General features: G+C 41.4%; 2 protein-coding genes across 16 annotated transcripts in view; one reads left to right on the plus strand and one right to left on the minus strand.

Annotated features, from left to right (window-relative positions):
- The first annotated feature begins 203 nt into the window (after positions 1–203).
- Positions 204–7,518, plus strand: g6pc3 (glucose-6-phosphatase catalytic subunit 3). The gene is made up of 6 exons (XM_007571573.2): positions 204–777; positions 1,622–1,728; positions 1,815–1,905; positions 1,987–2,105; positions 2,883–3,024; positions 3,112–7,518. Exons 1-6 carry the CDS (start codon positions 560–562, stop codon positions 3,452–3,454), a joined length of 1,020 nt encoding a protein of 339 aa, XP_007571635.1. The 5' UTR covers positions 204–559; the 3' UTR covers positions 3,455–7,518.
- tanc2b (tetratricopeptide repeat, ankyrin repeat and coiled-coil containing 2b) overlaps positions 5,668–14,669 on the minus strand; it is a 163,286-nt gene continuing 154,284 nt past the window's right edge. For 7 of the 15 annotated variants that reach the window (XM_016681555.1, XM_016681530.1, XM_016681519.1 and 4 more), the window contains 6 exons: positions 14,512–14,644; positions 13,496–13,525; positions 12,157–12,248; positions 11,814–11,960; positions 11,548–11,648; positions 5,764–10,815 (listed from right to left, as the gene is read on the minus strand). In XM_016681555.1, coding sequence (XP_016537041.1) covers positions 8,754–10,815; positions 11,548–11,648; positions 11,814–11,960; positions 12,157–12,248; positions 13,496–13,525; positions 14,512–14,644 — 2,565 coding nt within the window. In that variant the 3' untranslated portion in view covers positions 5,764–8,753. Of the gene's footprint in view, positions 10,816–11,547; positions 11,649–11,813; positions 11,961–12,156; positions 12,249–13,495; positions 13,526–14,511; positions 14,645–14,669 lie in introns of all 15 variants that reach the window. The other 8 variants (XM_016681541.1, XM_016681546.1, XM_016681551.1 and 5 more) reach the window with 2 other exon arrangements.

Raw genomic sequence — 14,669 nt, forward strand, 5'->3', positions numbered from 1 at the left:
GTTTACGGTTTAAATTAATGTAAAATATGTTTCAGCACAGGAACAGGAACCATTTTTAAAATCATGAAATGCTTCTAACAAGCTTTTAAAATGAACACAACCCATTTAATTGAGACACATGCAAATGACAAATTTCACGACACATTTAAACAATTATTTTATGAGTAATTTATTTATTGTAATTTGGAACTCTTAATTCTCCATACAACCCTGGCTTCTCCGCATCGCATCCTCGCGATTTCATCATGGGAATTCAGGCACCTCTTTGGGATCTCGTTCAGTGTGATCACTTCATCTAAACAAACTTAACAAGTGTTCAAAAGGGATACATCCAGACCATAAAAGTATTTTTCAAAAGAGTAGCACCGGCCAACATATAACTGTTAAAGAATCTGACGCATTAGAACAAATCATCATAACGTTTATGCCGTTTCTTCACGTTGGCTCGCACAGCTAGTCAAGCTGGCTCGGGCAAGAACGACACATCTGGAGCATACGAGGATTTCAATTTCAGTCATTATTTCTACCGATCTAATATACTTTAAAAGACGCCGTAGAAATGGAGGCGATGCATACCAAGGGTATTTGGATGGCTGAATATCTGCAGGAGCATACAAAGAACCTAGAGCAGTTCTGGCTCACCGTCACTCACTTCGGAGATCCTCAAGTAGGATTTCTGCTCGTATTCCCTTTAAGTTATTTCGTGTCTAATCGATTGGGAATTGCGGTGCTGTGGGTCTCGGCCCTGACGGAGTGGTTAAACCTGATGCTTAAATGGTAAGACCGTGGAAACGGGTAAAAGAACACATTTTGTTTTTGGTTTACAGCTGCAGTTTAGATGCAATATGTGGGTATGTAGCATCTGAATTTCGTCTTGTACAACAATCGGCGTAACTTATTTCTCTACTCTCACGTATGTCTCCACATTTTGGTTAACATAAAATTTGAGATTCTCTTGTATTTTACTTTAGTAGACGTTGTAGCTTCCGGGACAACACCGCAGTTCCTACTCTATATGTTGTCCGTGGCGGAACAGGCTGTAGTGGAACCATAAACATATGGGAACAGACTCCACCAGAGTTCTTGAAAGACACTTAACGCCACATACGTACGGCACGTACGTCAGTGTCGACTCCATGTTGTGATTGGCATTTGGTTGCGACACACTCATTTTTCCTTGCAATTCATTTTCAACAGCTGTTGATATCGTACAAAATAAATATTTTAAAAACAAACAAACAAACAAACAAAAAGTACCAAGTGGCTGAAATAAAAGCAACAGCTAAATACATTTAAAATAATAGTTGTGCAAGCTAATATTTAGTGGGGTTTAGTTTGATTATTTTTGTAGCAACTCTGAGAGCTTTCAGTTGCTTTTGTTTTCCAGCTTTTTTTTTTAACTGAATGAAAAGAAATATTTAAGTGAAAGTCAAAAATCCTCCAAAAACTTGAGATAATAATTTTTAAAAAATCTCAGTTTTGTATGCAGAAGTTAGATAGAAGTGGCTTTGTAACTCTTTTTGAACTAAAATATGCCAGTTGTTTTGTTTCTTGCCTGTTCTTGATCAACCATAAATCCCAATGGAGTTCTGGTTCTCATTGTCCTTTTGACTTCTCCTAGGGTGCTGTTTGGAGAAAGGCCATTCTGGTGGGTGGGGGAATGTCAACTATTTGTCAGCACAAAGCCCAGAATTTCCCAGTTTCCATGCACCTGTGAAACTGGCCCAGGTGAGGCAAAAACTAAACGCACCCAAGTTGTATACAGCGCCCTTCATTTGGAGTTCAGAGTTCCAGATTTGGTGTTCGTTTCTCAGGCAGTCCGTCAGGACACTCGATGGTGACTGCTGCAGTCTGGTGGGTTGTGGTGCCCCCTCTCAGCTCCTTTCTGCACTCCCGCACTCACCGGTAAACAAAACGAACAAAGTGTGTTCGAAAGGAAGAGTAAGCGCAAAAGTTTTAACTGTTTTTCTTGTCTTTTGTCCACAGTTGGGAGATATCAGCTGCTCCCTATCTGATTTATGGGCTGCTGCTGGGTGCAGTTGGAATATCCAGAATCTTCATCCTTGCTCATTTTCCTCACCAGGTTGTTACTGGTATCACTGCAGGTCTGAATACAGAATTATCACACATGCTTGATATATTTACAGAAATGCCACCTGCCTATGCTGCAGAAACCCTACAATTTAAAGGCATTTAGATTGAATTATTTACATCTTCCTTACTCCGGCCTCATTAACAATAACAAAGTGGAAATTGAATCAATTTCCAAGTCTGGATGAGTTTAGGATATATGACAATAGAATGTGGAATAAATCGTTTTTATTTGAACCTTGATTTGCCACAACCTTTTTTTTTTTTTTTTTGCTAACTCTGACTGTTTTGGTGTTTGATTTCCTGACATATAAATCCAATCCAATTTTTTTAGCTCTGAAATAGGGATTTCAAAGCTGTTTTGGCTTTTTGATACCAAGATAAAAGTTTTAAACCAGTTTACTGGGTCTGATTTGTATGTCCATTCAAAGGATCTCCAGTACCGGTCTGTATTACAGAGGTTCTGAAGAAGCCTCTGACTCCAGACACTTTGTTATTGAATTATAATCTCATGAAGATGATTCTTAGACAGTTCCATCATATTCTTCAGCCACCTGTGGTGGTGAGGTTATCGACAACATTTTATTTTTGATTACAAAATTCAACAAAGGAAATAATTCTAGTAAATTATTATGAATGTTATAAACAATGCTTGAAAATTGATTATGTAAAAGCAAGGAAAATGTGCAGAAACCCTAGAAGGATCTGAATTCCTTTTTTAAGAATCTGAAAACACTGACGGAGGTTATGGTTACATATTTTTCTTAATTATTTGAACTTATTGTCTCCAGGCATCTTTCTGGGGATTTTTCTTGGCCATAGAGTGCCAGAAGGGCGCCCCCTGTTGTTCTTTGTCAGCTTCAGCGCAGGAATGCTGTTCAGTGCTCTGATTCTGAATGTTGGCCTGCAGCTGGTTGGCATTGACCTCCTCTGGTGAGGATCTCAAACTGATGGAATATAAATCAATGCTTTGACGAGAGGCGTCCTCTCTCATGTGGTTTTATTTTGCTTATTTTAAAGGTCTGTCGCTTTGGCGAAGAAATGGTGCAGCTGTGCCGAGTGGGTTCGCTTGGACACAGTCCCGTTCTCCGCCCTGGCCCGGGACTGCGGGACCCTTGTTGGTCTGGGGCTGGCCCAGAACTGGAAGCAAGACGCATGGTGTCCGTCGATGAATCACCGCGCTCTGTCCCTGGCTGTTTCATCCATTGGGCTTTACCTCGTGTACAGCCTGCCATTCCCTGACAAATCACAGGGCCTCTTTTACTGCTTGGTCTTCGTCAAGTTCACCCTGGTGCCTCTGATTGTCATGGTGGTCAGTCCTGTGCTGGTTCACTTTTTCACAAGCAAAATGAAAAAGGATTAGAGACGCACTTCTTCACATGAGTCCAAGTTGTCTTGTCTCGAGTCTTTTACTCTTCTTACTTCTGAATGTTCCAACTTTAAACAATGTTGTATTTCAGATATAGTTCTCTGTTTAATGGTGTTAAACAGGAACCAAAAATGTATGCTTGTATTTTTTTTTTATAAGTGACGTGACCAAGGGTTTTTATTTTTGGTCTGTCAAAATATTTTCGTCTTTGACAAAGCACTTTTGCCCCATTCGTGATTGTGAGAGAACGTTCACGCTTTCCAAATTTGTAGTAAATGTATTGTTGGTGTTCTAAGTGTTAAAAAAAAACAAAAAAAAAAAAACAGCTCTACTGTGCATGGGCCAACATCAGGTTTCCACTGTTTTACAGCTCTTAAAAATGAAAGTCAAAAATTGCAAATTGAACAACAATTATTCCCCTGCTGCTATAATGATCCAGTATGTTGTTTATTACAGTTGCAATAATGTATTTTATAAAAATAAATTACTGTGTAATTTATTACGTACTAATAATAGCATATGTATGACACATACAAATACATACGCGTATGTGTGCGTAATAAATACGCATTAGCAATTTTCTGGAGCTAATTGTGGGACCTTTTTGTTCCTCTGTTTCTGGAACAAAAACAGAAATATTTCCAAAAGTACCATTGTTTCTTCTGCAGTGAACTGCAACAGGAGGAGGAACTACCATATGTACTTTTTCTGGCATCTCATTAAAAGTAGTTCAATGTGTAGGAAATGTTTCATGGATAGTTTGAGATTTCAAGACCATTACATTTGAAAACCTCAGTATTCCTTAATGTAGCTTACACTGGCCCATGCACATAAGGCGACTTAAAGTTGTGTCAAATTGTTTAAAGTTTAAAGCACTTTCATGCATACCAGATGTGTCAAACGTTAGATTTCAATCACATTTTGTTTTTTTGTTTTTTTAACAAGCCCTGGTGGTCGAGATATCTGAGTCTGTCATTTTAAACTGTAGTTTTTTCAGTCGTTTACTTTTGCAGCAAAAGGAAAAAAAAAATACAAAAGCAAAACTATTTCACTGTGCAGTTCAACACCTGTTTTTTTATCTGGACTAGTTAGTTAAATCCTGTAGACAGCCAACTAATAAACATTCCTTGCCTGTCAGATCCCTTCCTATATACTCATAAAGTAGCTAATTAATCCAGATCCACAAAGTCTTAACACTATTTTCTTGATGGGAAGATTTATTTTTGAATTGAGGAAACACTTGTCAATGTTATTCAAATTTATCGAGATGTTCTAATATTTTTGTTTCTACAAATTAAAATTCTACTTAAAGATCCCTAAGAGAGTTGAGTCCAGATTTTTTTTTTCCAGAGTATGGAAAGAAAGAATTGCTAACATTGTGCAAAAATCTTGGTTTCATGTTGTGTTGGAGTTTGACACTCCATCACATGCAGATTAACATCTTTTTTTACCATATCTATGCAATCGACAAGTCAAAAAAATAAATGACTGACATGCATGACGTGTTTCAGTTTATAACCATTTATAAATATGTTCTTTTTTTTTAATACATAGTTTGGACTGTACATGTTACAATCAGTTATCATGAGATAAAAACACATTCTTTTTTAACATTTTTAATGAAACTTTTTATCACAGCGATCTGAAAGCTCACATTTACAGACAAGAGAACTCTGCTCAGCAAGCAAATACGTTTAAAAACTAAAATAAAGGAAATTTTTTACTCGTCTGGTGAGGCTGAAGGAGAATGATGAGGACAGTTCGGGGACAGCAGTAGTCTCCTTATCTTAATTCCCGACACCGTATCACACACTGCTATACATGCTTCTGCTGGAGCTTCATGGAAAGAATAGAACATGCATCGGACTATTTACAGCAAACTAATATACACGTACAGCTCGAACTCGAACGCCCTTGGACTCCCGCAACCGAACGAGTCCTGTTTAAGTTAGGCATGATACAGTTTGACCTTCATTTCTCTGGCAGCTGTTGAAACAGGAGACGAGGAGGAGGTCTCTCTGTCGATCGTCTTTATCTGACATCACAAAGTAAAAAAAGCTAGCGACGAAAAAGCCTATAACTTTTCTCGAATAGAACAAGAACTTGACTATTTTTGTTATTCCACATTACGATGACTCCAAATATGGAGTTTCTGGAGAAAATACCAAGCTTTATTGTTATTATTAGTCTATAATTATTCTATTCTCTTTCAGCAGATTTCTATTATTTCCAACATTTGTGCATTTAAGAAGCTGTTCTTACATAGACTTTTTTTTTTTTTTTTTTTTTTTTTTTTTTTTTTGGGAACAAGGTGAAACATGATTTGGCCTTTAAAAAAAAAAAAAACAAAAAAAAAACGAACCCACAAATCCGAGCCGGATCGAGCGCAGTATCTAAACCGCTATATACAGCTTGTGCTAGAAAGTCTATACATCCTCGCCAGTTTTTAAAAACGTCGTTCTCTCCTCATACCATCACTCACCACCAAGCTGAAAAAAATTATACAGTAATGGAATCTATGACGGTCTGGCCGCATCGGACGCACACCCACGCTCTCCAAATTCACCAAGCGCAACAACCAAAGTAGATAAAATATATAAAGTGCACCCTTAGTTCAAAATGTAAGACGCATTCATAGGGCAGAACTGGCTGGGGGGAAAAAAAAAAAAAAATCATGAAAATAATAAAGTAGAAGAGGGAGAAATGTTTACCAGGAGCTGGTGAGGAGGAGGGGTGGTGGGGAGATGCATTTGCTTGCTTGTAACCTTTGAGCACTAACCCATCACCATTTCGAAGGAGGGACAGAACCAAACTTCAATTGTACTGTCAATGTTAAACTTCCAGTTAATTACTCATCGTTTACTCAGGCAAAACTGTTTTATTGCAATCAAAGCTGACCTCTGTTCTGTAATTCCAACAACTAGAGCCACTAATTAATAACGAATAACTAACATACTGCAGCCAAATGGCTCTATGGACAGTGGATCTACAGTGACTCTTTAGAAAAGTCTGGTTTTTAATGACGTTAAAAAAATGACTTCAAAACATCTCTCTACTGAACAGAAAAATAAACTAATCTGTTTGGAAATAATAATAATAATAATAAAAAAACAAAAAAAATCCTGGTGGCATAAGTGTGTTTAGCTTTAGACAAATGCTTTCTTGGACTCTTCAGTTTCAGCATTCAGTGTTATTGAAATTCACTTCCACGATCAATTATATTGAATTTGTTTAACATTTGGATTCTTTAGCTAACCTATAAAAGGGATCTCACTGTACAAAAGTATCCCTAAACCCAGCAGAAACAAAGTAAATTGAGTGTCATCTTGGGGAAACAACTATCTAAATGTATTTACATTTTACTCCAAAATGGAAAACAAGACAAGGGAAAACATTTCATAGGCATTAAAGCAAATAAAGTCTTTTTATAATTGCTCAGCAGCTTTTTGCATGTTTCCACTGACAGTTTCATGGTTTATCTTTGGTGATGTGCAACTGCTTTAAGGTTGGAAGGTTCTCTTTGCAATCACCCTAATACTTAGCTCACTCCATTAGATTCAAGTTGGGATTCTGGCCACTCCAAAATGTTACTACTTCCAGTCTGAAAAAAAAAAGGTAAAATCAAGAGATGACTTTAAGCATTAAAACCAGTAGCAAAACATTATAGATTAATGGGGGCGGGAGGGAACAAAACTTCAGCTTTTGGGCCACATCCTGTGGCTTCTCTTAAAAAGGAAATGTTTTTTGAGAATGTGGATAAAATTATAAATCAGTCAGTTGTGACCTCAAATCTTCAGATATCTTGTAGCTAAAATGAAGATACATTCCGATTTTCAATATCATAGTGAGTCCAAAGAAAATGGACCTCTGTTTTCTTTGAGATCCGGATGAAAAGTAAAGTTTTGGAACGGCTGAGCCAGAATCCAGAACTAAATCAGACATAAAATCTGAAGAGAGCTGTAGACAAGGAATGTCCTCACAATCTGACAGATTTAGAGAACTTTTAGAATGGACTAATGCCAAGAATGCTGAACACTGTACAGTCATTAAAAAAAAAAGATTCTCAAAGAATTAGTTCACACATATGCAACCAGGTTATTTAGGTTATTGCACCTTTTTATAAAAAAAATGTGTCCCTAAAATATATTCAGTTGGGCTACTTTTTTAACGTCACAATAACCAAACAGTCGTATAGGACTGAGTATACGTTTATAAACCCGTTGTAACAGATATGTTGCCAAGTAAAAGATAAAATTTAGATTTTTTTGTTGTTTTTAGCATGCACAAATCCACAAAGAAGTTGCAGCCTGACCATTTTTTTTGATAATCTGAGTAAGAATTTTAATTATTAACCAGTTGTAATAAAGTTTCATTTTGGGAAATATTACCAATCCTTTGTTGTTGTTTTTTTTTTCCATGTGTTTGAAAAAAAAAAAAAAAAGCTGAAATGTAAAACATGCGGTCTACTTCTGATCAATTTAGTCCCCTCCACAAAGAATAAATCGACAACTTCAATCTTAAACAGTTTGCGATTTTAAGCAATTGCTTGCATCTTTCGAAACAACAATGTATCAAAGCTTGCCTGTCCCTCATTTTTCATCGGTCAATTTTTCCACCTCCACACGACTAGCAGTGTGACACAGTAGCAGGGCTAACAGAATAAACTTTAAAATGCAAACTATTCTTTGTTTCATTTTCTATGTACAATATATAACTTAATTATAAATATTGTCATTTTTCTCTAAGTACTGAGTCGTAGAACCTTTTGCTTTTTCAGAGCAATGTACAGTATTGAACAGATAATATTGTAGTACATAGAATAGAGCCTACACAGCAACCTTGGTTAAGAGCACACTTTGAAAGAACAGAAGATGAGCAGAGAGTCCACGAGCAGAGTCTGATGAGGAGCACGGTCACTCTTTCAGTCCCATCTGGGGTGGTCACTTGTGGTCGCGTTGTGCCACTCTAAGTCTTGGAAGTGCACTGGTCAAAGAATGAAATGAGAACTCAGAAACTTTCTGTTGTTCGGCCTGTGTGCAGATTATGATGATGACGATGAAATGATCATTTCAGTATCAGTTATGTTTTTTTTTTTCATATAGGATTGCGTCTAAAAGCCTAAATGTGGTTTTCTCTCTTTGACTGGAGTTGTGTCTCTTAAGAGTTCTTTTGCATGAGTTTCTCCATGACACATACACAGATCACATGTCACATTTTTTTGTTTGTTTTTTTTTTTAGATAAATATTCTTCCACCCTCACTTCTACTGACGCGCCAAAGTCCAAACTGTCCACTCACACATTCGACTCCACAAATGGTCTCTTTGGTTTGATGGGGGAGGTGGGGCCTTGGGTCCGGGAGTCACGTGACAGCTGGCGGTACATGTTGTCCTGGTAGGCCTGTGCCACTGGCAGAGTCCTCGCCACCTTCACGTCGGGGTAGGTGGGCACCTGGCTGACCCGTTCCAGAATATCACCAGTGCCCCGGGATCCGTTGGCCAGCTTTCCCAGTGAGGAGGGCTGCGTCTGGGAGTAGTAGTCCTCCTCCAACAGGTGTCCATTTTGGGCATTGTTGGTCTTGTTGTAGTAGGCGATGTTGCCCAGAGATGCCGGGGGACTGTAGGTGGAGCCCTGCTGGACTAGCTGCCCAGGGGAGGTCGGGCTAATAGCAGAATCCATGGAGGTCATGGGCCTGGACCGTACGGGCTGATGCAGGTACTGTTGAGTCCGAGCGGTCTTGTCTATGATCCCCATGAAAGGCGTATTCCTGGAGCGGGTGGTTTCGCCCTGATACAGACCGCCGCTCTGAGAGGGAGAGATCGGGGAGATGTCGTCACAGGTGCGCTCGTATGTGGCTTGCAAGGGGATCTCCATCTGCTGAATAGACGTGGAGGGCCTAAAGGCCTGAGCTATGTTGGAAGTAGACCCAGCCGAGATGTTGTTGCTAGAGGGGGAGAATCGCAGGCCTACACTCTGAGAATGGATGAGAGGCCTGGGGGTGGGCACGTGCTGCTTCATCTCAGTAGTATTGGCACTCACGGGACGTCTCACCATGTGGGGGATCTCAGGAGAGCCCAGCTGACAGGGAGGCATGGCGTTTGCACGCTCCAGAACGTGTTCAGAGACTGGGTAGTAGGCTGCAGACTGGCTGCGGCTTATCTGAGGTGTCTGGCTGTAGCGGATGCCCCCCGGGCCCCCGCTGCTGGCGCGGTAGGCAGAGGAGGGGCGCTGGGGTAGCTCATCTTTCAACAGGTTTGACTCCATTACCCCTCCTCGGCCGCCGTGCTGACAGAGGGCCCCAGAGCTGAGGCTGGCCTGGACCTGGGGCATGGACCGCCCGTCCAGGGACGGCTGGTACACCAGGCGGCTCTCCACATCCACTGAGCCCCCCTGATAGCGACCGCCAATGGAGTGGCCCATTGGACCACTAAAGCTGTTGCCCAAGACGTTGGGCTGGTTTGTGCGGACGATTTGGGCGATAGAGGGTTGGAGGCGAAGACCTTGGGCTTGGTGATGCTGGGAGGATATCGACGGCTGTGAGGTCAGCTGGAATGAACGCTGGCTGCTCATCTTGGACAGGGGAGATTTGGGTCGTCCAGGGAGCTGCTCTGTCTGGTAGCGTACCGGAGACCCAGATTGCGATCTGTACAAGCAAACGCTTTCCAACGGTGGACTAGCTCTGTACTGAGCAGCCCGACGTAAAGGAGAAGGCGGTGGGCTCTGGTGATCCATCCCCTGACCCCCGCTGCCCATCGGAGGTGGGCTGAAGCGGTAGGACTGTTGGTGCACTGGGGAAGTGTGAGGAGGGCTGTGTCGGTAGTGGGAGTTTTGATGAGTCGGAGAGAGAGAGGGCGATGGGGGCTGGTATGAACCTCGAGTTGGGGAGGACATAGAGGAGGAGGTCGGGAGGTATTCATAAGGCTGGCCCATGGGTGAGCCCCCAGCTAAATAAATCTGATCCGGGTGTGTGGGGGAGAGAGGTGGGCTTTGTATGATGGGAAGACTTGACGGATTGGTGAGAGATTCTGGAGGTGGTAGTGCCAAAGACATGGCCTCCAGCTCCTGCTCTAAGTAGTCCTCGTCCTCAAACAGGTCCTGGACGGGCTCCATGTCCTCCAGGCGGGGCTCAGGTGGAGGGGGAAGAGGCATGGACAGGGACAGGGACTCCTCCTCCTCTGGAGGGGGTGTTGGGGGAGGTGAGGGTGGAGGCTCCAACTCCATGTCCTGCTGCTGGTGTTCTTCCTGGCTGAGCTGATGATATTCCTCCTCCACCCTCTGGAGGAGTCGCTGGATTTCTCTGTTATTTGGACATAGTTTTATGGCTTCATTTAGGTCCTCTAAGGCTTCGGGAAATTGTCTGAAAACAAGACAAAAATTAGATTTTTTTTTTTTAGAGAAAAGGTCCACAACACACACACACACACACACACACACACACACACACACACACACACACACACACAGAGTATGAGTACATCTAAAAAATATAATAAAAGAATTGAAGATGGTGAAGAATATTTTCGCCACCTTCCTTTTTGTACCCGCCAGGGAAATATTTTTGAGAGCCAATCATTTTGAAGTAATTGTCGAACAACTGATCCAATCACATGCTAATTAAACTGGAACAGACGGTAAAATGTTTTAGCTTCAGCTAAATTTTAAAATCGTCTGGTTGTTATTCCTGCTATTAGCTTTTGGTATCTCTGCCAATTTTATATTTGTCTTACTAGTTTTACTAACCTTGATTTTATTTCTATTTTGTCATCTACCTTTCTGTGATGATTGTTTGTTGTGAAGCACTTTGGTCAGCTGAGGCTGTTGTAAATGTGCTATATAAATAAACATTGACTTGACTACAAAGTTAACATATTATGTTTTAAAATACAATATAACATGCCTAACTTTACAATTGACATAAATTATACTACGGATAGACAATTCTATGATCATTTTCAAAGACAAGAATGGTCTCAGGTCCACACAACGTTACCAATCAAAGGTTTTATTAGATGCACAAGGTGTGCCTGAGAGAAAACACTTCAAACGACAAAACCCTTTCAATGGATCTTAGGAGGATGGAGAGAGGTACCTGCTGCTACGTTTGGCGCGTGCTCTGGCATAATAGGCCTCATACGATTTTGGTTTCAGTTCAAGTGCCTTGGTAGCAAATTCCTCAGCCATCCCAAAGTCCTGCAAAGATTGAAATGCGTAAAAAAAATGTGATGAACTGGATTAAAAACATGAAATGACTAATACAAAATAATCCAATCCCAGTCCGTTGACTCTTTTATGCTTTTCATCTCAGCCATTTTGGGTAGTTCTCCACTAGTCAGAGCAGATTAATCACAGACTTACATTCATTTTCCTCCGACATCGGGACAGGTTGAGGAACAGTGATACTTTGAGTTCCCTGAATGTCTTGAGGTCCTCACTAAAGCCTTCACGTGGAAACTTTTTCAGAGCGTATTGGTAACGTTGAGTAGCCTCCTTCACCTTCCCCTTCTGTTGGAAGAAAAAAAAAACCCACAGTCTTTAATTTCCATCCATACAGTATCATTTTGTGTCCTATCCTATGCTTCTATGCCATGCTGAGAGTCTTACTTATATTATTATTCAAATTTGCAGAATAATAATCTGAAAAAACATTTAATTCAAAGGATGAAATATGCACATTACACTGAAACCCTTGTTCTCTAACCTTGTAGAAGCTGTCCCCCTCCTCAATGAGCTTGCTGAGTAAGATGATCATGATGTCTGGTTTTGAGGTGGCCATGGCCCACGTGGCTGGACCTGCACAACACAGGACGGAGAGGATGACAGCAAAAACGTGGTGAGAAAGACAGGTGGCTGAATAAAAATCTAAAGGGCGTGGGAAGGAGGAAGGAAAGTTTAACTAGGAGACGCACCACAAACAACAGTAAGACCACAAGAATCAGGACAACAGTCAAAAATGGGGAATGGAAGAGAGAAAACAGGCAATCGAATGCAGAGGAAAGATAAAACACATCTGCTCTAAAACCTCAATGTGACCTCGCTTTGAAACTTCAGGCTTTGGTCAAAAAAATGTTTGCAAATGCTCCATTTTTAATTTTGAAAAGAACTCCTGAAAGCAATCACAAAAACAGTCCAATCGGTTTAAAAAAAAAAAAAAAGAGATTTCATGTCGTGTAATGGATCAAACATCTGCAAACAGAACTTGGTTAAAGCAAACTTATAACATAATTTGTGAAATCATCATTTGAAAATCGTATCTTGCATTTCAGCCACAATAGAGGAGATCCATAAAGGGGGAGGAGGGCAAATATTTTTACAGCACTGTAAGTTCATCTGGTTTCCACATGAAAAAACAAACAAACTCAGAAACAAACAAAAAAAAAACAACAACCCAGCGGACGGATTTGTTGCCAACTAGTATGTGTGTGTGTGTGTGTGTTGCATCTGTGCAAAAGCAGCTTTTGACACACACATATACACACACCAAGCGATAAAAACTATATGAGAACTTGCACAAGTAGACATGGTGCAGGTGTGGTGAACAGCACAACGCAAGCAGTGTTGACGGGGGAGAGGGGGAGATGATCTGTAGATGTTAACTGTCCACTGAGCTACAGGTTGAAGGAGAAATGCTGCTGAAACAGCCAGGCTGACACAGAAGGAACACCTGAAGGATGACCGTGGGTTTCCACTGCAGTCTACAAACACATGCACATTGGGAAAATCACTTCCACATAAGCCGTAATGCGCGTTCCTGTTCATGCATTTGCGAGGTGAGAGGATATTTCAGCATGATGTCGCAGGCTGGAGGCCGGGCATGCTTTTATGAAACCACTTTGGCGTTAGCATCTACCTCTAGACAATCCCGAGCTCGCCACTGTCACTGCTAATACCTTTTAGCATGTTATTATTTGTCAGTTTGAGAAGGATTTTGGTAGCTAAGCTCGCCTGCTGACACTTAGGACCACACAGACAACACAGAGAGAGGAGATAGAGCTGTCAAAATGCCTGGTAGGGTGAGAGGTCGACAGCCTTGGCTTTACCTCGGGGCCGACTGGGCAGCGTCTGACATCCTGGCGCCGGTGAAAGAGGCAGGGAGGGGGTTGGAGAGTGGAGGCAAGAGTGAGGTGGTAGAGGGTGAGTGGGTGGGGACGGGATTGCCGGAGAAAAATAGTGGCGTGGGAGTGCAAAAAAGTGTAAGAGGAAAGAGAGAGAGCAGGTGGGTGAGAGAGAGGAAGAGGTGGTGGTGGTGGATGTTGTGGAGGAGAGGTGAGAAAAGGAACACAAGCAGCAGTGAGAAGCGAAGGAGGTAAGTGCCTCAGCAAAAAGAAAAAAAGAAAAGAAAAGAAAAACAGATACCGAAAAGAAACACCGCAGGCGCTAATAACAACCTGTCTCTGAATAACTGCAGAGGAATGGAGAACGAAGATGAGATTGAGAGAGAAAAAAGCGACAGAGACAAACAGAGGCACTGAGAGAAAATGATAAAAAGAGGAAAGCAAAAAACAAAACAAAAAAAAAACAGCAGTACAGTTGTATTATAATAATAATAATAATAATAAAAAGACACATCAGAGCTATAGATAGCTGAGAAGAGGCAGCAGTAAGCAGGGGGTAGAGTCCATGGCTTGTTGTTGCCACAGAATACAGCAAAGAGAAAGATGCATGTAGAGGAAAAACAGGAGGACTTTCATCTACGGAGTCACCCTTTGCAACCTTTCCATGCAGCTCATTCTCCAACTGCACTGCAGGATGTTGGACCAAGATGCTACTTTAACTTTTGTTTCATACCCCTTGAACTCTTTCATGTTTTCTCAAGTTTGTCAACTACAAACTTAGTGTAGGGGAATTAGATGTGAAAGATCAACAATTATGAAGTATGTCTCTACTAGTTTAATACATTGTAAAGGGCCATAATGTTGAAAGGCCCAAGGCCTGTGAGTTCTTCTCTGATGCACCGTGTCTTAAAACATTCCCTTTATGATGTCAAAGATGCTGCAAGCTGCAACCATGGTGCGCCTCACTATAAGGCTCCTCAGTCTCTCAGAACTTTTCTTACCAATCTTGGCTCCTTTCTTGAGCAGGGCCACCACCACCGACGTGTTTCTGCAGCCCACTGCTCGGTCCAGAGGACGCATGCCGCTGTAGTCGACGTGCTCTATCATGGCCCCATGGTCGACCAAGAACTGGACCTGGGGGCGGGGGAAAGTTCATACA

The sequence above is a fragment of the Poecilia formosa genome, unplaced genomic scaffold, assembly GCF_000485575.1.
Source record: "Poecilia formosa unplaced genomic scaffold, Poecilia_formosa-5.1.2 Scaffold7, whole genome shotgun sequence".
Lineage (NCBI taxonomy): Eukaryota > Metazoa > Chordata > Actinopteri > Cyprinodontiformes > Poeciliidae > Poecilia > Poecilia formosa.